Below are 22629 nucleotides of genomic sequence, written 5' to 3' on the forward strand. Positions count from 1 at the left end.
CTCTCCAGATTGAATGAATCGCATACTGAGCACATTGAGCAGACTTAACTAACAGATCCTGCTCCCTGGTAGGCAGAGAACTATATAGATTTACCTGCAGCCTCTCTGGTAAGCAGACAGAGCTCCAAACTTTACTCTCTAGCACCTACCTAGGAGGGTGCTACAAATCATTTGGTCGAATTGCAGACTGTTCAGATAATAAAATGGAAGCTTATGGCCACCGTATAGAAGATTATGCAATCAAAAATCAGCTTTGAATAGTCCTCCAAATGAAAGAAGGGGCTCACTCTGATAGTCACTCCCTCTGTAGCAGCTAAAGGTTTTGTGAGCACAGCTCTTGGCATACTAATCAGTACTGCTTTTCACATCTATGACACAACAAGGCGATTGTACTGGGACTGTGTAGCAGCATTCATGTCATCTGCCCACACACAGCTGTCCAGGGCTCTTGCTGACTGAGCAGGCAGGCAGTATGTGCTGCATTGGGATCTGCTAGTATTTGGATCCTCTGGTTGGGGAGGGCAGCAGCTACAATCAGGGCTGAGCAAAGCAAGCTGAACATTAACCCACACAAGACTTGTGATCGCCTCTCCCATTCTCTTTTCTGCAACCTGCACTGTACACTGAGCAATGTGATGAGCTGGGAGCTCCGACACTCAGACATGTAAGTCAATCAAAGGGGGCATCTAGGGGTAAACTGGTATATGTTCTAGCACAGTGGTTCTCAAATCCGGTCCTCGGGACCCACTAACAGGCCAGATTTTAAGTATTACCTTGGGGGATGCAGACTAGAATACTGCAATCACTGAGAAGCAAATGAGATCACCTGTGATGTAATTTAGTTATCTTGCAAACCTGGCCTGTTGGTGGGTCCCGAGGACCGGATTTGAGAACCACTGTTCTAGCAGAGAGGCACACAGATAATACTACTTTACAATGGCAAGATGGATCTCTACCTGCATGGCAAGGATCTTTGTGTGTGTATGATGATATCGCAGGGTCCATCATCATGGGATCATTCTAGGGGTGCCCCAGTTTTAGAAACCTTGGAAAAGTTAATGATTTAACTGTAGCAATCGAGCATGTTTATAGCTAAAAATGACATAAATAGAAAGTTTGTAGTTTAAGTGATACTCTTTTATTGGCTAACTCACATTATTAAAGACGCAATCTTTCAAAATTACCTAGATCCCTGTGTCAGGCTTTAACATTACAAATCTAAAAAGCCTGATGAAGCGCCCTAATGTATCCTGAAAGCTTGTGTCTTTAATAACTAAAAGGTTAGCCAGTAATGGGCCATACACACTATAAGATTTTCTGAAGACCTTTAGACTTATCAAAACCATATAATATGAGGTCAAACCTAAACACTTTCAATTTGTATGCAATCAGGCAGGCCTTTTGTTGCCATTTTTTACTTAAGAGATAGGATAACCGGATTATAGCAGATCTTTGATGGAGGACAGACTCACACAGGCACCATGCTTTAGTTTTCTCAGGAACACACACTGCAGTTTCTGCTGCCTCTTTTTCTCTTTTTTTTTTTTTAGTGAGTGCAACTTTATTTAAACACTTCCTGGTTAACAAACAGACAACATATTCATATGACTGTAGATCAATGGATAAGCTGTATAAGGGCATATAAACAAAATGTCATATATCTTAACACCCCCACTTGCTCTTATACTGCTTATGAAAAATAGTTTAGTACAGTTACATCATTTTACTCTCTATACTCCAAAAATATAACTCACAAACCTATCAAGCTTAAACTTTGTTATTGGTTTAGTCATAACATCAGCTACCATTTTATCCGTAGAACAATACTCAAGATCTATCTTGCCTTCACTCAGAATAGACCTAAGGAAATGAAATTTAATGTCAATATGTTTGCATCTTTGATGGTAAACTGGGTTCTTTGCGAGAGCTATCGCACTCTGATTGTCTTCAAAAATCTTCACTGGCTCAAACTGACATTCACTGTCCAATTCTCTCAGCAGTTGTGCAAGATATAGACTCTCCTGTGTGGTTGCAGCTAATGCTATATATTCAGCTTCACATGAAGATAGTGCAATTGTTGGTTGTTTCTTTGATTTCCAAGAAATCAGAGGTCCATTTTCAGTCAGGCTAAAACAATATCCTGTTGTGCTTCTCCTATCAATCTGGTCTGAGGCCCAACTGGCATCACTATACGCCTCTAGTTTTAACTTCTCTTTACATTTTCTGTAGCATAGTTCAAAATTGACAGTTCCTTTCAAATATCTCAGTACGTGTTTGGCCGTGATCATGTGTTGTACACTTGGTTGTGAAAAGTGTTGTGACAGTTTGCTTATAGTCCAACTCAAATCCGGTCTTGTACACGTAGCCACATAAATCAAACTGCCTACTATCTCCCGATAGCTTTTTACATCTGCAAGTTCACTTTTGTCGTCGAAATCTAATTTTTGTTCACAAGGAGTAGATCTCGGTTTACAATCTGACATACCAAATCTTTCTATCATTTTCAAAATGTATCTCTTCTGATTCATCTTCACCGTTTCACTAGTCTGTCTAAAATCAATGCCCAAAAAATAGTTCAGTTTTCCAAGATCCTTCATTTTGAATTTTGTCGCAAGTGTTGACTTCACATCATTGAGTAGTTTTTCATTGCTTGCAGCAATGATGAGATCATCCACCCATATTAGTAATATTGCTTGTTCATCTCTGTTCTGTTTGACATAAACACAATGGTCTACAGAATTTTGTATGAATGCATTTGAACATAGATAATCATGTAGCATCTTGTTCCAGTTTCTTCCCGATTGCTTAAGACCATACAGTGACTTTTTTAGTTTGAGAACTAGCTTTTTATTTGTGTCATCTTTGATCTCAAAACCTTCTGGTTGGTCTATATATATATCACAATCAATTGGGGCATGCAAATAAGCTGTCTTCACATCCATTTGATGCAAGATTAAATCATATTGTGCTGCCATTTGCATCAAAATGCGTAATGAAGTAAAATTCGCAGTTGGAGAAAAAGTTTCAATGTAGTCGGTTCCCTTTACTTGATTATAGCCTTTTGCCACAAATCTGGCTTTGTACGTTTCAGTTCCATCTGCATTGCTTTTTATTGCATACACCCATCTACCCCCCACTGAATGTTTGCCTTCTGGTAGTGTGGTCAATTTGAAGGTATCATTCTCCTTTAGTGATTCCATCTCATCTTTCATTGCATTTAACCAACTTTGTGACTGGGGTGTTTCCATAGCTTCTCTGAAGGTCTGAGGTACATCATGTGCTCTATAGCAGTAATCTATGTTCATTAGTACCTGATCATCACCAACAGATTCTAGTACATAGTCATTTAAATACTGAGGAGTTTTTCTATTTCTTGTAGGGTATCTTGTACCATGGTCTTCATCTTTGTCCTCTACAATCTTCTCTAAAGAATCTGGGGTCTCATTAGTCATTGGACCTGATACAGGAATTACACTCCTTTCCTCATAGAAATCATCATTATTGTCCAACAGCTCAGTCTGAGTTTGTTTCTCGATTACATCCTTTTCAATGAATTTTACTAGTCTGTGCTTGAAGACTTTGCCAGTTTCAGGGTAATACACTAGGTAAGAAGGACTATTTTTGTCATATCCTACAAAAATTCCTTTTGTGCATTTTGGATCCAGCTTTTTCTTATCGTGTTTGTATGCAAAACATTCTGACCCAAAAATCTTCATTTTTGATAAGTCTGGTTTCTTCCCTGTCAGTATGTTGTATGGCGTTTGCTTCAAACGATTGTTAAAACATCTATTTCGAATCATAGCTGCTGTCATCACTGCATATGTCCATAACTCTTTTGGTACTTTGCTCTCTATTAGCATACATCTTGCCATCTCTATCAGTGTTCTCCAGTTTCTTTCAGCTGTTCCATTTTGATGTGGTGAATAAGGTGCTGAAGTCTCATGTCTTATGCTCTTCTTTATGAGTAGTGACTGGAAGTCATTCGATGTGAATTCGGTACCATTGTCTGACCTCATTCTCTTGATGATCCCATAGGGGGCAGTATCAGCGATAAACTTCTCTGTGGCTAGAACTGTGTCACTCTTGTTTTTCAGAAAGTATACAAACACTGCACCAGAATAATCATCAGTGAATCCTATGACGTATTTGAATCCGTCCTTTGCAACTGGCTCTATAGGACCTGTTAAATCTGTGTGTACTAGTTCAAGTGGGTATTTTGCACGGGTGTCAGGCTCCCTGTTTCTACTCTGAGCAAATTTCCCTTGGATACAAATCTCACAATTCAGGTTGGACTTATCAACCTTACCTTGGATCTTCATTCCATCTACTAGATTCTGTAGTTTCAAGATATCATCGTAATTACAATGACCTAGGATTTCATGCCATGTCTGAATATCATAACAACCGTAACAACTGTCATCGCATTCCTTATAGGTGTTCAAATAGTAAAGCCTGTTGTATTTCTTTATAACAAATTTTGTACCATTCTTATGGATCAGAATACTGTCATCTTGTCTGAATTCAACAGACGCCCCATTTCTTGTTGCTGCTTCAACAGAGAAAATGTCTTGTGGATATGTGGGGATAAACAATGCGTTTTGTAGCAATGTCCTCCTTTGTCTTCCCTTACTGTCCATTAGGTACACCTCAGCGTCGCCTCTCTTGAGTGCTACACCGGAAGTTCTTTTCCCATCTGCCAACTCCATGTAGTGTTTCTCTGGCTTAAACGAGGTGTCAAATCTTTTAAATTTCTTGATGTCTGTGATAATATGCGATGTTGCTCCTGTATCTACCATCAGGCTTTTTGTTTTGGGATTGTTTAACTGGTCTTCGCTTATTTTAAAAGCAAATGTTTGTTCTGTATCATCCACTACTTGCTTTACATTGTCTCGTGCCTTTCGTCTGCACAATGTCTCACTGTGAGTGGAGCTCTTGCAATAATTACACCAATTTGTCTTCCTCTTATTCATTTTGTATGGACATGCATTAGCTTTGTAACCTTTCTGATGACAACTGTAGCAGACAATGATGTCTTTCTCCCTTGTTGGTACAACAGGGGTGCTGATTTTCATTACATTATCAGTGCTTGTGCTGCTGTGATATTTTTCAGTGTCCTCAAAAATCCTTAACTGAGTTTTAAAGTCAGTAAACGTCATATCTTCTTTACCTTGTGTTATGTGGATTGCAAATGGTTTGAATGATTCAGGCAGGCCTTTAAGAATCATAGCCACTAATAGTCCATCACTGAGGGTCTCTCCTGCATTTCTAAGTGCTGTAATCGCTGTTTCTGTGCGTATGATATAGTCTGTGACACTTTCACATTCAGACTTCTGAAGAGATGTTAGTTCTGTGTATAAATTTATGATACGTGGCTTACCTTGGCCAGCATAATGATCTCTCAGGATTTTCAGCGCTTTTCTTCCATTATCAGTTGCTTCTCTCATTATAAGAGATAGACTTTTATCATCCAGGAATTGTATTAACTCAGCATAAGCTTCCTCATTCTTATTCCTGTCTTGCACAGGGTCTGTTTCGTCTGATGGTTCCTGAAGGATTGTTTCTTTAAGATTCATCAAGCGCAGATGGCCTAGGAATTTTGTCTCCCACAGCTCATAATTTTTCTCATCTCCATCGAAAAGCAGCCTGTTCCATCGGCTTGTTCCCTCTCTCCTGGGCCCATAACCTGTTGCCATTTTTTACTTAAGAGATAGGATAACCGGATTATAGCAGATCTTTGATGGAGGACAGACTCACACAGGCACCATGCTTTAGTTTTCTCAGGAACACACACTGCAGTTTCTGCTGCCTCTTTTTCTCTTTTTTTTTTTTTAGTGAGTGCAACTTTATTTAAACACTTCCTGGTTAACAAACAGACAACATATTCATATGACTGTAGATCAATGGATAAGCTGTATAAGGGCATATAAACAAAATGTCATATATCTTAACACCTTTGTACTACATAGAAAAGGTAAATCTGAAGGAAATCTAACCACAAAAGTTGGATTGTGTGTATCCAGCTTTAAGGGTATGACTTAAACTCCACACTTTCTCTATTATTCAATAACTAACACAATACAAGGCTCAACTACTAATTTAATTAAGTAGAGAATCTATATTTAAATAATTTGGTTAGAGAACAATGTATATGAATGGGGTTTAATGCCTTTATTCTTTTAGGAATAGGTGAACACCCTAATGATATACTGTAGAATACCAAGCACTGGTGCGACCAGCTGGGAAGTTTCAAGCACGGACAGATTAGCTGTATTTTTATAGCAGTGATTGCACACTATTCTTCATGCAGATTAGAACAGGAGAGCAGCAATAAAAGTGTCATTCTTTATAATGTGTCATTTTATAAAGCCTTCACTTGGCACATTCCACTTTATAAAAGAGGTAAAAGTTTGACTAGGATGATGACGTGTGCTGTATACTGGTCTGTACTGTAGTTAGAGCTGACAAGGGAACAAGGGGTGTCGCTGGTGATTTTACATGCTACAACATTCCTAAAGGTACCATCCAAAGAAATTGTCTTCTATAGTCACCTGCCATGTGCAGGAACACATGGCATGATGGTAAATCAAATTTCACTCAATTTCTGTTAAATCGGCCAAAATTAATTCCATAGAGGCCCTGTCAGCACCGCCTGGCTCAACCTAGGTTCTTTCAACCAAACAGTCCGACAAAAAAAATTCTAGTCTAAACAGTGCCTGTATCCAATCAGATTATGCCTCGTACACACGCATCGATTATTGGCCGGGAATTTTCGTCCAACGTCCGATCAGTCGATTTTCGGCTTGTTAGTATGATGCTTTCAACAACCGACTCCGACTTTTCGGCCGAATAAAATCTGGTGTGCAGGCTATAAAATTTTTGTTGGCCGTCAACACAACGGCCGATTTTCCGTCAGTCAGTACAGATTTCGGCAGACAAAAATCTGATGAGCAAGACTGGGCATGCTCAGAGAAGAAAAAACACACGGAAAGTAAACCAGCACATGACATCACTTCTGAAATAGATTTTTGTTGGCCGAGAAAATTCGTGTGCAGTCTAGAGCACATTCCAACCAACACAACAACATTGGACATAAGACGGCAGATCATCGTTGCGTGTGTACGAGGCATTAGGGAAGTGATCGGGTTTTCTGACAGCCATGGGTGTTGGCTGGCGGAATACAATAGCCAGCACTGCAGATTTGTCCATCCATGCTTTTAGCAAGAAAATTTAGTAATTTAGCCAGTGAACAAGAGGAATCTTAAGCAGGCCATACGCCCAAAAATGTTCTACACCTATGCTGAGATACAACAGCCCCATCTAGTTTAAAAAAGGAATTGCTCTTTCCCATCATAGCAGCATGTAGAGAGGGAGGAAGAGTACATTTGAAGGAAGTCTGTACTTAGAAATATGTAGTTTGCCATTGCTGACCAATTTCTGGAAATTGTCGATGACATGTAATAGGCATGCAGCAAATGTCACAGTAAGGTCAGAACTCATGATCCGCATGCATGTTCTAGGTTGGTGACTTAAAATGCATAAAGCTTCTCAATCAGAATGGGAGCCAGATAACCAGCATTTTCAGAATCTGAGGACAGCAGAGGTAATCCCTAATTTTTCATTTATTGCTGGTGTCATTCACAGGTGCTTGTACTTTGTTTTGGAGTACATTACCCTTCAATGTGCTTATGTGGCATAAAGAGACCACCATGTAAACTGATTGGTGATGTAGCTTAGCATAGAAAAGGCATCTCCTCTTCAGAGACGAGATGAGTACTGCCCAAAGAGAAATGCAGCTTGTGAAATCCCCATTTACTGCTATTGTGAGGAAACTCATGGATATAGGAGGGTGATCAGTCCAGCAGGTGTGATATGATATGCTGCAACTCTGCTGTCAGATCTTTCCATTATTAGGAAAGCTGGATGGCCATATGTTCCAAGTCAGGTGAATGGAAAGGGGATGGTTGGAGAAGATCAGGAACAATAGAAGACTTTGCATTGAAACAAGCTGTACCTAGCAGGAATATCCATTTATCACTAAAATGAAGAGCTATCCACAGACAGACAATCAAATTCATAACTGCTGGTGTGAAGGTTTTAAAGTAGAACTATAGTCAAAACTTTTTTTTTTTTTTTTTTCATTTTGGATAGAGTAAAGCCTCGTACACACGAGTAGAAATTCGGCCGGGAAATTTCATCCGACGACCGATCTGACGATTTTTGGCTTGTTGGTATGGTGCTTCCGACAACCGACTTTTTGGCTGAAAAAATCCTGGTGTGCAGGCTATATAATTTTTGTCGAGCGTCAAAACACATCTGATTTTCGTCTCATTAGTACAGATTTCGATGGGGAAAAATCATATGAGAAAGACTAGGCATGCTCAGAGATGAAAGAACACAAAGAAAGCAATCCAACACATGACATCACTTCTGAAGTAGAATTCTGTCGTGCGGGAAAATTCATGTGCAGTCTAGAGCACATTCCAACCAACAGACACCACTCTGGACAAAAGACGGCGACCGGTCGGCGGAAATTCGTTGCGTGTGTACGAGGCTTTAGAAAGGGTTATAACCCCTGTCAGACTTTTTTTTTGTAATTTGCATCCCCCTGGGGAGATTTGCATTCACTTCCTGTCCCAAAACAGGAAGTAAGAGGAAATTCCTGGAAATATGGCGAATCCTAATTGTAAACAGCACAAATGGAGAGAGTGAATCTCCCTAACGGAGGCAGAGAGATTAATATAAACCTAATAGGTGTTTTAATCCCTCTCCACTCCACCTTCCAAAACTAAAAAAAAAAATGTTCTGCCTATATTTACCTAAAGGCCTTGTCAAGGTAGTCCTTAGGCTGGAATCATATCTATGCGTTTTCCTCCTTAATTCATTTTCTAATAAAGTCAATAAAATGGCATTAGAATACATGTTAACGCTTGTCAACGCATGTTTACATGCGTTGCTGCACATTTTCAAAGTGTGCTGTAGTGAACTTTATATTGGATGTCAATGTACATAATAATGCACATTGGCATGTGTCATTGTACATTTATCTTTGTTATTATGTGTTATCGTGCATCATATTGTGCATCCAAATGCATGCGTTGGGTTGTTCTTGATTTCAGCAGAAAATTCATCAAACAAAGATGTAATTCTAGTCTTAAACTGGGGGCTCTGTACAAGATATAATTGATAGAAAAATCACCAACCCACCACTCCCTGCATAACCCACCACATGAGCAATCAGTAGCCAGACCCCAGTACTGTCATGTGGGCAGGCTGCATGTCATTTAGTGTACAATTCTGGAAATTGCGCCCTCATGTGACAGCACTGAGGTCTGGCGGTTGGCCGCTTAGGCACTAGGCACTGTATTGTGGGGAAACAGGTGGCATATCACTTGCTCCTTCATACCTGATTTAAATGATAGACACTGGAATGAGCCTAGAACAAGGCAAGGACAGTGGATTGAGAATTTCTTTTTCTGATAGGTGTACTTCAATGTGAAATACTTTAAATGCAAGACAGATGTCTGAAACAAGTCAATAGATTTGGTAACAATGAGTACCTGGTGCACACACTTTTCTATAATAGATAACCCTGACAATCATTCTTTGGGAACATTGACTTTTCATTTGTCCATTCTTCCACAAAGATAAGCATGAGGAAGACTAGAGTCTGCTCATTGTATAGACATGCGTGCCAGGCAATAGTCACAAAGTAAGGCATTGGAGTCTGGGGTAATGCCAAGCTTGATGTTTAAAGGAAAACTCTAAATTTTGCATTTTGGAGCTGCCCTTCCTTCTGGCTCCACTGATTAATCTAAAATATGCTTTTTTTTATTCTATGCTTGTTTGCATTGCCCAGACTTCAAACACACAACGCTGTGATAATGTTTGTTTTATCAGCTTAGTTATCTATTTATTTAAACTGCTCAAATAAAATGAGTAAATAACAATTATATTTGTTTAAGGTCAATTGGGATTCTATCACTCGGAAAAGAGGACAATGAAGATCATTCAAGCCTGGTCTCGTTTTACCTTGGCCATAGAGCTAATGAATCTCACACGCAGGAAAACCCAGGTCTCAAGGTCTACCAAGGCATTGTTCTGGGTCATGTCCAGGTAGTGGTGTATGAATATTCCGACTGGGTAAGTGTTTCATAATACAAGTTGGCCTGCGTTCATTACTCATTAATGATGTTCATGTCCCAGGGCACATATGCAGAACTTTCAAACACCTCTCACAGCAGAACTGAAAGTAATGTCATTATGACTTAAAGTGTCACTAAACCCACATCTTAAAAAACTATCAATAAATGCAGTATTACATGCTGTTCATACTCACTCAGTCTCTATGGGATTTTTTCCCCGTATTCTGCGAAAATCATGATTGATCCTGCTGCTCTCTATTCCCACCTTCTGTCCATGTCCCCAATTTAGCTAGGGATTTTGCAGCTGTAGTGGCCACTCTGACAAATGCTCAGTTTTCAGTGAGTTTCTATGCTGAGCAATTCCTTCTATCACATCAGAGCAGCCCATGTGACTATAGAGTCACACATGTGGGCTTATACACAGTGGTAAATGACAGCCCACTCTCTCCCTCCTCCTCCATTCCCACTAACAAACTAAACACAATGGGGGCAGGTTATTGCATGTAGATTGATGGTGGCTTCACCTCCCTCTTATTCTAAGACACAGGCTGGAGGGGTGTGACATAGCCTGTGACTGTCAGACACCATCAGGTTATTTCCACAAAATAATAAAGATTTGATTTCAAATATATATTTTTATGCCAATTTAAAACAGTTAATTGATATTATTTATTTATTTTTACTCAGTGTTTTTTTTTTTTTTTTTTAACATGTGGCTAGCAGCAGAGGACTAGAAGCTCCTCCTGTTTATGTTTCCCTGCAGACAGGCTGGGAAAGAGCTGGGTCATGTGACAGCTGTATATCAATTGGGAAAAAGGTACTTCAGTGGGGTTTTTTCCATTAAAATAATTACAGTGGCAGCATTTATATACAGAAATAGAATGGACAATGTAAATTAAACAGTGCGTGTTAGGTATCATTTTAAGTTATTTCAAATATCCTTGTTGTCCCTGAAGTCTTAGACCCTGCCTGCTTACTTTGAAGGAGATTTATGGTGTAAGGAAATTGTAAGCTACCATTGTTGACTTGCTTCTGAAAGTGCTAGGTGTCTGTTTGTGTCTGGATTCCATACTTTCTGCGTTACTTAGGCAAAATTTATACTAGCTTCAAAAGCCGGAGTTTCATGAGCGTTTTTGAAGCTCTATGAATGCCTGTCAAAAGTTTGTGCATTGCGGCGATCAGTGTTATTCAGGTGGTTGACTTATGCTCCATTCACACCTGAGCATATAGTTTTCAGGCATTTTTTTTATTTTGGCTTTTTTTCAGGCATTTTTTCTGTTTTTTTTTTCTAGCTTTTTTCAGACATTTTTTGCAGGTGTTTGGAGGCAGGCATTGACATCTAACAAAAATGCTTGAAATCTGCTAAAGAAGAAGCTCATGTACTTTTTTGAGCTTCAGGCATTTTGCTTCAGGCAACAAAACGCTCAGATGTGAACAGGGGCCATTGAAATGAATGGGATTTTGCTTGTTGGGCGTTTTGAGACTTCAGAAATGTGCGTTTTACAAAATGAAATACGCTCAGGTGTGAACAGGGCCTTAGCGTTGTGTCACGTGTTGTTTCCCAGGTTTTGCCACTTCCCAAACATCAACATTATTGATGCCAATGTAAACGTGCTGCAAACATGTCACAAACTCCCCCATGGCATGTTTGAGATGCATTTAGAAAGCATTACTAGCCGAGATGAAAAAACAGAAATACATAACAATACAATAAAAAAAAACAATGGAGATGGGCGTCTGGCAAGCATTTTTTAATGCAACAAAAATTCATCAAAAACACACCCTTAATGCATCCTAATGCATTAGGTGCGTTAATGTGTGCTCAAATTTCTTTGTCTGTTTAAATGAGTCCTAAAGGGCTAGTAACACTTTCGAAATGCATCTCAAAAGCGCCATAGGGCATTTGTGTTGCATTTGTAGTGTGTTTGCAGCGCATTTAAATTGACATCAACAGAAGCATTTGAGAAGCGGCAAAACCTGGGAATTGACACATGTTGGGTCAATTTTGACACAATGCAACGTGACGCGAACGCAACCATGTGAACAACACTGAGTGCCGCAATGCACATCATTTTGACAGGCATTAATGGAACTTTAAAAGACATTCATTAACCACTTCCCTACTGGGCGCATTGATGATGCAAATGATGCCAGCAGGGATGCTTCCTCCCTCCGGGTGGGCATCATATGACGTCCGTCCATTCTTGCCGCTCTCCTGCGCCCCCGGGATACTCTGATAACAGGTTCTCAGGTACTCTGGTGGGCTGGTGACAAGTACTCGGGTGCTCTGATGGGCTGGTGACAGTTACTCGGGTACTCCAATGACAGGTACCCAGAGTAGCCCATCAGAGTACCCGAGTACCTCTCTCCAGCCCAGAGTACCCGAGTACCTGTCTCCAGCTCAGAGTACTCGAGTACCTGTCTCCAGCCCACAGTGCCCGAGTACCTATCTGCAGCCATCAGATTACCCGAGTACTTGTCTCTAGCCCATTAGAGTACCCATGTACCTCTCTGCAGCCCATCAGAGTACCCGAGTACATGTCATCAGCGTACCCAAGTACCTGTCACCAGCCCATCAGAGTTCCAGAGTACCTGTTATCAGAGTACCCGAGTACCTGTCACCAGCCCTTCAGGATACCTGAGTACCTGTCTCCAGCCCATCAGAGTACCCGAGTACCTATCTGCAGACCATCAGAGTACCCGAGTACCTGCCTCCAGCCCTTCAGAGTACCCGAGTACCTGCCTCCAACCCATCAGAGTACCCGAGTACCTATCTGCAGACCATCAGAGTAACCGAGTACCTGTCTCCAGCCCAGGGTACCTGAGTACCTGTCTCCAGCCCAGAGTACCTGATTACCTGTCTTCAGCCCAGAGTGCCCGAGTACCTATTTGCAGCCCATCAGATTACCCGAGTACCTGTCTCTAGCCCATCAGAGTACCCGAGTACCCGTCTCTAGCCCATCAGAGTACCCAAGTACCTTTCTGAAGCCCATCAGAGTACCCGAGTACCTTTCTGAAGCCGATCAGTGTACTTTAGTACCTGTCTGCAGCCCATCAGAGTATCTGAGTACCTATCTGCAGCTAATCAGAATACCTGAGTACCTATCTGCAGCCCATGCCTCCTAGATTATGTGTTGGGGTGTTTGCTTTCCAAAATGGAGTCATTTTGTGGGTGTTTCCATTGTCCTGGTGCTCACGGGCCTTCAAAAGTGTGATAGGTTGTAATGAAATTAGATGTGTAATTTATGCTCCTAGAATGCCTGAAGGTGCTATTTGGATGTTGGGCCCCTGTATGTGGCCAGGCTGTGTAAAAGTCTCACACATGTGGTATCTCCAGGACTGGCCCAAGACAATGTGCTGCCTGGGTCCAAGAATGAAATGCTGCCCCCCCCCCAAAAAAAAAATTCATGCCCTCCAAGAGGCCCCCACATTCTATAGGACTATGAAAACAGGCAGAGGGGTGTGAGTGTGTATGGAGTGACAGCAGGTGCAGGACAGAGCAGTAGACACTGGGCAGATGAGCGCACCAAGCTTTCTACTGTCAATAGTGCCACAGTGCCCTGCAGTGCTGCGGGCATGGTACAGGAGAATGCAGTGCTGTGGGCATGGTACAGGAGAAGGCAGTGCTGCAGGCATAATACAGAAGAATGCAGGGCTGTAGGCATGGTACAGGAGAATGCAGGACTGTGGGCATGGTACAGGAGAATGCAGGGCTGCAGGCATGGTACAGGAGAATGTGGGGCTGTGGACATGGTACAGGAGAATGCGGGGCTGCGGGCATGGTACAGGAGAATGCGGGGCTGCGGGCATGGTACAGGAGAATGCGGGGCTGCGGGCATGGTACAGGAGAATGCGGGGCTGTGGGCATGGTACAGGAGAATGCAGGGCTGTGGGCATGGTGCAGGAGAATGCGGGGCTGTGGGCATGGTACAGGAGAATGCGGGGCTGTGGGCATGGTACAGGAGAATGCGGGGCTGTGGGCATGGTACAGGAGAATGCGGGGCTGCGGGCATGGTGCAGGAGAATGCGGGGCTGCGGGCATGGTGCAGGAGAATGCGGGGCTGCGGGCATGGTACAGGAGAATGCGGGGCTGCGGGAATGGTGCAAGAGAATGCAGTGCTGCGGGCATGGTAGAAGAGAATGCGGGTCTGCGGGCATGGTACAAGAGAATGCGGGGCTGTGGGCATTGTACAGGAGAATGCGGGGCTGTGGGCATTGTGCAGGAGAATGTGGGGCTGCGAGCATTGTGCAGGAGAATGTGGGGCTGCGGGCATGGTGCATGAGAATGCAGGGCTGCGGGCATGGTGCAGGAGAATGTGGGGCTGCGGGCATGGTGCAAGAGAATGCAGTGCTGCGTGCATGGTAGAGGAAAATGCGGGTCTGCGGGCATGGTACAAGAGAATGCGGGGGCTGCGGGCATACTACAGGAGATGCAGTGCTGCGGGCATGTACCATGCCCGCAGCACTGCACCTTCTGTAGTATGCCTGCAGCCCTGCATAATGGCAGGTAGTGTGGCTGTGGAGCAGTCTCACTTACCTGTTCCTAAATGCGCCTTAGAATTAAAAAATGGTGCCGCCTGGCGCCAACACGTCACCGCGCATGCGCCGTACATGTTCAGCTATTCCCGGAAATAGCCAAACATTTACAGGCTTTCCTGAGCAGCGGCGGCAGCGCATGCGCAGTGCTCATGTCAGGCCGGCCGCGGACCTTTTATTTATTTATTTTTTTTTTACTTGAGTAATAACCGAAGGAGAAGAGGCGGGTGGGGGCCGCCCCTCTCTAAGTGACGCCTGGGTCCCATGGTCCAACCTGGACCCATGGTAGGGCCGGCCCTGGGTATCTCCATACACAGAACGAGTAGCAGAGTGTATTTGGGGTGTAATTGCAAGTACGCATATACTGTGTGTGAGAAATAACTTGTTATTGTGACAATTTTGTGGAAAAAAATTTAATAAATAAATTATTTCCTAATTTTCCCAAGAATTGTGGGAAAAAATTACAACTTCAAAAAACTCACCATGCATCTTACTAAATACCCTGGAATGTCTACTTTCAAAAAAGGGTTAATTTGGGGGATATGTGTACTGTCCTGACATTTCAGGGCATCCTGAAATGAGATAGGCCGTCGGTACATCAGGTGTGATTAGGTGTGATCAATTTTCAATGATTGGCACCATAGCTTGTAGACTATAACTTTCACACAAACTAAATAATATCCACTAATTTGGGTTATTTTTACCAAAGATATGTAGCAGTATACATTTTGGCCCAAATTTATGAAAAAAAAAAATACTTATTTGCAAAAATTTATAATAGAAACTAAAACAAAATTATTTTTTTTTTTTCAAAATTTTCGCTCTTTTTTCACTTATATCGCAAAAAATAAAAAACCCAGTGGTGATTAAATACTACCAAAAAAAAGCGCTATATGTGTGAAAAAAATTATAACAAATTTGATTGGGTACTGCGTTGAGTGAGTAATTATCATTCAAAATGTGAGAGCGCTGAAAGCTGAAACTTGGTCTGGGCAGGAAGGGGGTGAAAGTGCCCTGTATGGAAGTGGTAAACGCCTGCTTTTGAAGCTAGTGTAAACTCAGCCTAAAAGAATAATTCTAGGCATTGGCATGTTATACATAGTTACATTCGTGCACCCTGTCGGAGTCTCTCCAACAGCTCTCTCCCCAAGACTAATATTAGCTCACATGACGAATAAGGTCTAAAAAAAAAAGCCACAGAAGCCTTTGGAGCAGAAGTCATCTTCATTTGGAACCAAAAGGGGTCCTTTTGTTCCTTTCAGAACTCCAATGCTTTTATTATTGTCACCCACCACGATCATTTTTGGTATTGATGTTTTTATAGGATGCATTTGACAATGACTCACAGGGTTCTCAGAACAGACTTCAAGAAACAGATATTGTTGTCATCAAGTTCTCAGTCAATGACAAGGCTTCATTTCTGAATATAAAGAATAATTTTGTTCCAGTGGTAAAGCAAATCTTCAGCCACAGCTTTATTCCTGTTATGGTACTGGCCATTGGTACTAGGCAAAATGGTGAGTGCAGCTGAATTTCTTCTCTTATTTTATTACTTGGAATATATTTGAGTTACTGGTAACATATGCTGTATATTTTAGGCTGGTCATAGACTTTAGAGGACTCAAAGATGATCCAAAGGGGGGTCAGCCGTCGTTCACATCGACTGCGGCTTTGAAATCGTGCAACTTCATCTGAAATCTCACAATTTCAAAGCCGCATGTCTGTGTGACTTTGGGTGTGACTTGGAAGACATCGGTGCGGCTTTATGCACAGATGTCTATGCAAGTCGCACCGGAAAACGCCAAAAGTAATGCAGGAACTACTTTTTCAAATTGATGCGGCACTGCAAAGTCGGCATAGCATTGATTCAAACAGTGCTATTGCCGGCAAAAGGGTGTGACTTGTCATGCGATTTAAACCTGTCCAATCGCATAACAAGTCGCTCCAATGTGAATGAGGGCTAAAACAACTTTTAAATGCAGCCGAGTGTTCCATAAACTTGCAAATTTGGTTCCTCATAGTGAGAAACATCCAATGCCCCTTTCTTAAGAATGATGTGTCCCAGATGTAACAAGGGTCCATATAACCTCCTGGGTAAAGGAATTTTTGCCCTTATTTACATGCTGTTGATCTGAATATTTCCTTGAGGATGGTAGAAAATCTATTTTTTTCACCTACGCAAAATAAAAGAATTTAGATGAGTTGTTATTAGCAACCTTGTTGCTCTACTGTTGAAAATCAGTTTCAGCTGGAATTCAGTTAGTGTAACTAAAGGCAACGCTTTTTTTTCTTTTTGTATAGAGTAAGGGAGGGTTATAACCCCGGTCAGTTTATGTTTTGCCATCTGTGTTCCAGAGGAGAGATTTGCCTTCATTCTCTGTCCCATAGTCAAATCAGGAAGTGAGAGGAATCCCGGTATGTCATGAGAACTAGTGTCCCCATTGGCAGATTTACCCTCTATTACTGTTCTGGTGTCAACAAAATTTGGATTTTCTTTTAGTTTCATTTTCAGTTATAGTGATCGTGGTAAACATGACCAGTAGAGAGGGTGAATCTCCTTAATGGAGGCATAGACAGCAATAAAATCTGACAGGGGTTCTAATCCCTCTCCACTCTATCCAAAACGTAAAAAAAAGTTTTGATTTAGTTAACTGCTCTTTACTGCACTTTTTCCATATTACATAGTGTGCATACATGTGTATTGCTTTGTTTAACCACTTGCTGATCGCCCACAGTACTTTTCCTGCAGGCGGCCGGCACAGGCAGGCTGGATGACGTACATGAACATCATCCAGCTTGCTTTAGGTTAAGGGTGCACAGCGATTACTGATCCTGGTACCTGCGACTCCATGATCATGTGATTGCTATGTGATTGCATTATCACAATATCAACAAAGCTGTGTTTCCTATGCTGTGATTGGCCCACAGCTATCACATGGTACCTGGGCCAATTACAACACCCTGTACCATGTGATTAGCTATAGATGATAGATCCACAATCCAAATACTGCATTGATTTCACATAGGAGGAAGTAACTTTTACTATGACTTTACTCCGGAGATGATATGGCAGATGCATGAATATTGATAGTCTATGCCTGTGTTTGAGGAGAAGCTCTGATTAATAATTAGACAACTGGATCACTTTATAGTGTGTGCATATTAAGATATGTGACTTGGCTAAGACAGCAAGAACCTGCGACTTGCTCAGAAATGGTATAGGACAATGTTCTAAGGTTACAGAGTATATTTTGTGGGGATTTTTCTTGGTGGGCTTATGTACCAGTGCTCTTAATTGAACACTAACAAAGCATAGTATTTTTACCTCTTTATACCCTATATATCCTTTTTTTCCTCATAATAATATCCTTAAAGTGGTCCTTTTGTCAAAATAAAAACCCCCAAAAAGATGTACTTTACTACTCTACTATACTACTGCCTGTGCCACTGAACACATTTTAGTTGTTGAGGAATTGTCCCCTGAAATCTGCTGGGAAACCAACATTTCAAAGACATTTCCTGTGTCCCACAGAGCTGCCACTTGTTTCTCCCATTGACCTCCAACATCAATATTATGTCCTGTAGTGATGTGGAGGTCAGCAGGAAGAAACAATGAGCCTTGTAGGGGGACACAGGAGATCGACACACACAAATGAGTTGATTTTCTAGCACACATTGAGGAATGATTGCTCAGCATGAATCCGCATTTGGCAGTGTGGGCAAGAGGAGCAGTGGGTAAGTACTCTGTGTGTTTGCAGGTATATATTTTTGGGGGGAATTCATTTTTACATCAGGCTCCTCCTTTTTTTAAAGCTCTTATGGTGGAAAAAGTCACCAGTACTATTCACTTCTAACTAAAGAAAGAAGTCAGAGAAAATGTTTTGTCTTTTTTTAAAGTGGCTGTAAACTTTAGTCATGGAACTTGAGCTAAGCACATATATCTGTAGTGCTTACTTGTCTCTCTCCAAAGCTTTAGGTGTCATTTCTGTCTGCTGCTCTGTTCCTCTGTTATCAGCATGAGTCACTTCTGACAGAGCTAAAAATTTGTGTCGGGGAGGGAGATAAGCACACAGCTTGTCTATTCAGAATACAGCACTGAATGTTCCTTTGTTCCTCTGTCTATGTGGAGGGAGGGACCCCCCCCCCCTCCTCCAATCAGCTCAGTGTCTCAGAGCTGGTAATTTCAGTTTTTCCACTTCCTTCTCTGTACTATTCAAAGATGCATGAAGGTTTTATCACTTTTAAAGGGTTGGAGGGAAGAGAAGACTGCAGTTAAAGTGGTTGTAAAGCCTTAAGGTTTTTCACCTTAATGCATTCTTTGCCGAGCAGAGCCCCCTCAGACCCCCCCTTTTCTTACCTGAGCCCGATTCGATCCAGTGATGTGCACGTTGTCCTCATCTGACAGATTGATAGCAGCAAGAGCCATTGGCTCCTGCTGCTGTCATTAAAAATCTATGACACGGGAGTGGGGGGCTGAGTCCCGCTGTTCATGTCAATAGATGCATTATCGGGACAGGAGCGAGTGCGCACGGGTGCACCCAGTGAAATCGGCTTTCCGTGAGGGCACTCGATGAAGAGGAGGGGCCTGGAGCACCGACGGGAAAACCCAAGAAGAAGAGGATTGGGGCTACAAAGCAGGTAAGTATGGGCATGTTTTTTAAAAAAAATAAAAAAAGCAAACCTTTGCAATCACTTTCAACAAGTAAAACGTTTGTAGGAGGATTTGATTCATCTCTGTATATCACCTGAGGCCATTCAATTCACTGGGTATATGTAAGGGTTTACATGTGAGCCCACTTTAAGGGCTCATGTTGACAGACATTTCCCTGTGTTTGAAAAAATGGCGCAAACTTTAATTAAGCAGTAGACATGGCAGTTCAGAGGCAGCATATGACCTATTTTACACTGACTTTCTTTGGGCACATCATGTCCTATTGAGGGGTGATTGAACGGCAAGCTAAGCAGGGCAAACACAGCATTTTTAAATAGCAAATGCAGCGTTTGATAAAAGAACGCCAATGGACGTGAGCCTTTACGCTGCCAGTGCCCTGTGTAAAACCTTCAAGTTGGCAGAAAATACATCTTTTATTGTTGTGTCATAATTTATCCTCTAGTGCAGTATATAAGGTAAGATAAATACCTGAGATTTTTTTGGGCCAAAGTGTAAAGGAAGTTAATATTTAGCTCTGTGTCTTTCAGCTGTAAACCAAATCAGCAGCTGGCCTGAAATATAATATTGGAATATAGATTTCCACTTTATCTCACATGTATAGAGAGGAAGCAGAATGCATTCATATGCAATCTTGGGTTTGCTAATATTGTATTGTTAGTGTTGTGCCCTTTTATGTTACAGGAAGTCTGGAGATAACATAAATCAAACATTCCAATTAAATCACAAATGCATGTAGTTGTACAGCCACAGCCATAAAGAAAGGTCTAAATTCCCCTTCTCCCGAGAGGCAGAAAACCATACTCTGATAGTACATGTTTTTATGGGTTTTTTTTATGCTTAAAATGCAATAAAACACTGCATTACTAAAGTAGGCCAGTTTCCAATAAACCATGAAATATAGTGTCCGTACTACTGAACGAAATGGAGTACAGCTGATAGCCTGACACAAATATTATACAATTTTTGTCAATTTGAGTGAATTGCCCAATCAAAATCGCATTAAATATTGCAAGGTTTAGACATCCTCACACATGAAAATTAGCAATCTACTTGCATACCTCCCAACTTTCTGAGATGGGAATGAGGGACACCTATTAGCCAAAGTATGTAGGCATATTGTATTTTTGTTTACCACTAGTTTTTCCTTTTTTATATTGGCTTTTGAAATTTACAAATGCAAGCAATTTAGAAAAATGATGAAAGGTTTAGCACTGGGAAACAATTTATGATGGAGAAATAGTACATTTTATATAAAATTATATGGGTTAGACCAAAATGAGGGGCAAATGACGAGGAAAGAGGGACTTTGTTCCAAATGAGGGACAGTCCCTCAAAAACAGGTACAGTTTGGAGGCATGTACTTATGCAGCAATGATCTCATGGAGGATGACCAATGTATGTGCATAATTATTAAGTTAAAAAATGCTATTTTTTTTTTTTTAGATGGTCCATTCTGTACTTGTCCTATGTGCTCCTCAGACAGAGAGATTTCTGTCACTACTAATGAAGGCCTTCAGCTTGCCAAGGACATTGGGGCAACGTATCTAGAACTGCTGGCTCTGAATTACTTCTATGTAGTAAAATACTTTGGAGGAGTGGTAAGTACATACAAAGTACATTTATGTCATTTATAGCCTGCTAAGACTGCATTTGCTGCTTCAATATTAGTAAGAAAATCTTATATCATTCAAGGTCTGTAGAAGGAATAAACATTAGGTAATACAAAAAAAATCTAGGTAAAAGGGAGCAGTAACACATGAACTGCAGTAACCCAATACAAGTAACCTAAATCTATTTTAATGTAGTCAGATCAGTTACCCCCCATTTACTCACAGTGTTTTGCAACTTGAAGCTCAAAGACACTCTACAAGCCAATTCCAATGCTTTTAAATCATCCTTTTCACATTTGAGCATTCAGGCACATGTAGCTCAATGCCTAAAGCCTGGTACCTACAGGATGATTATTGTCCGGTACTGGTCGGTTCAGCAGAAACTAGTGACATTCTGCCTGTGTGTACAGCAGCCTCCGTCCGACTTCCGTAGAACAGGCATGCCAGAAAAACATCTGCCAATTGGCATTAGATCAGCTGACTTGTGTCTTCTGGTGGGGAGGGGGGGCAGTCAGACAACCATAGCTCAGCGGGGAGATTGCTGTACCAACATCGCATAGTTAGTGCATAGACCTCATCGCAAGCTTCACACAAAGAAAATATGAAAAACAATTTGGATTAAAGTTGTTTTTTTAGATTCTCTCATAATTATTTTGGGCCAGAAACACCCAATTCTGCCAAAGGAAGAACTCTTTATGGGACTTCACACCTAAAAACACACAGGAAAAGCCTCAAAATCACCTATATACTATATGGGGGGGGGGGGGGGGGGCTAGGCGAATTAATTACTTTTGTCGCTAAAATGTACTACATTTTGTACACAATCTGTGCTCTCTATGCTGCTTCTTGTTTTGGAACAGGTAGATTATGGTGCAAAGCTCTTCTGCACCTAACCTTGAAGACCGCCCACCATACATTTACTGCAGTCGGGAGACCGCTCTATGCCAGATCACGTACTTAATACATAATCTGACACTTATGGGTCTTCGGAGGACATGCATGCTGCCACCGACCCCACACAACGGGAGCCCAGCAGCGGGTGTCTGCCAGCACCTGCCGATTTTAGAGGACACAGGCAGAACTGTTGACAATCTGCCTATGTAAACAAGACAGATTGTCGTTCTGTCGGAAGGTAAGGCATTGATCCTCTGTTTCTGCAAAGAAGGAACACAGATCTTTGCCTTCCCCTAGTCAAAGCACCTCCCCCACAGTAAGTAAGCACAGTCTAGGCACACAATTAACCCTTTAATTGCCACTAATGGTAATCCTTCCCAGACAGTTTCATCAATACAGTGACAGTGCATATTTTTAGCACTGATCACTGTATTAGTCTCACTGGTCCCCAAAAAGTGTCAGTTAGTGTCCAGTTTGTCCACCGCAATATTACAGTCCCACTTAAAGTTGCTGATTGCCACCATTACTAGTAAAAAAAATTAAATGAAAAAGAAATTAAAATATCCCATAGTTTGTAGATGCTATAACTTTTACACAAACCAATCAATATATCCTTATTGGGATTAATTTACCAAAAATATGTAGCAGAATGCCTATTGGCCTAAACCAGAGGTCAGCAACCTGCGGCTCCGGAGCCGCATGTGGCTCTTTTAAACCTTTGCCGCGGCTCCGGGGTGGATACTAGCGAGGGGAGGAGGCGCACTGTACGCCCCGA

The 22629-nt window shown here is 41.6% G+C and overlaps 1 protein-coding gene across 1 annotated transcript in view; it reads left to right on the plus strand.

Annotated features, from left to right (window-relative positions):
• The first annotated feature begins 369 nt into the window (after positions 1–369).
• Positions 370–22629, plus strand: part of RHOBTB3 (Rho related BTB domain containing 3) — a 93625-nt gene continuing 71365 nt past the window's right edge. The window contains exons 1-4 of the mRNA XM_082243356.1: positions 370–664; positions 9963–10140; positions 16003–16195; positions 20794–20948. Of these exons, the coding sequence (XP_082099482.1) occupies positions 636–664; positions 9963–10140; positions 16003–16195; positions 20794–20948 (555 nt within the window). The 5' untranslated portion in view covers positions 370–635. The remainder of the gene's footprint in view (positions 665–9962; positions 10141–16002; positions 16196–20793; positions 20949–22629) is intronic.

The sequence above is a fragment of the Pelophylax lessonae genome, assembly GCF_965119305.1.
Source record: "Pelophylax lessonae genome assembly, chromosome: 1".
Classification (NCBI taxonomy): domain Eukaryota; kingdom Metazoa; phylum Chordata; class Amphibia; order Anura; family Ranidae; genus Pelophylax; species Pelophylax lessonae.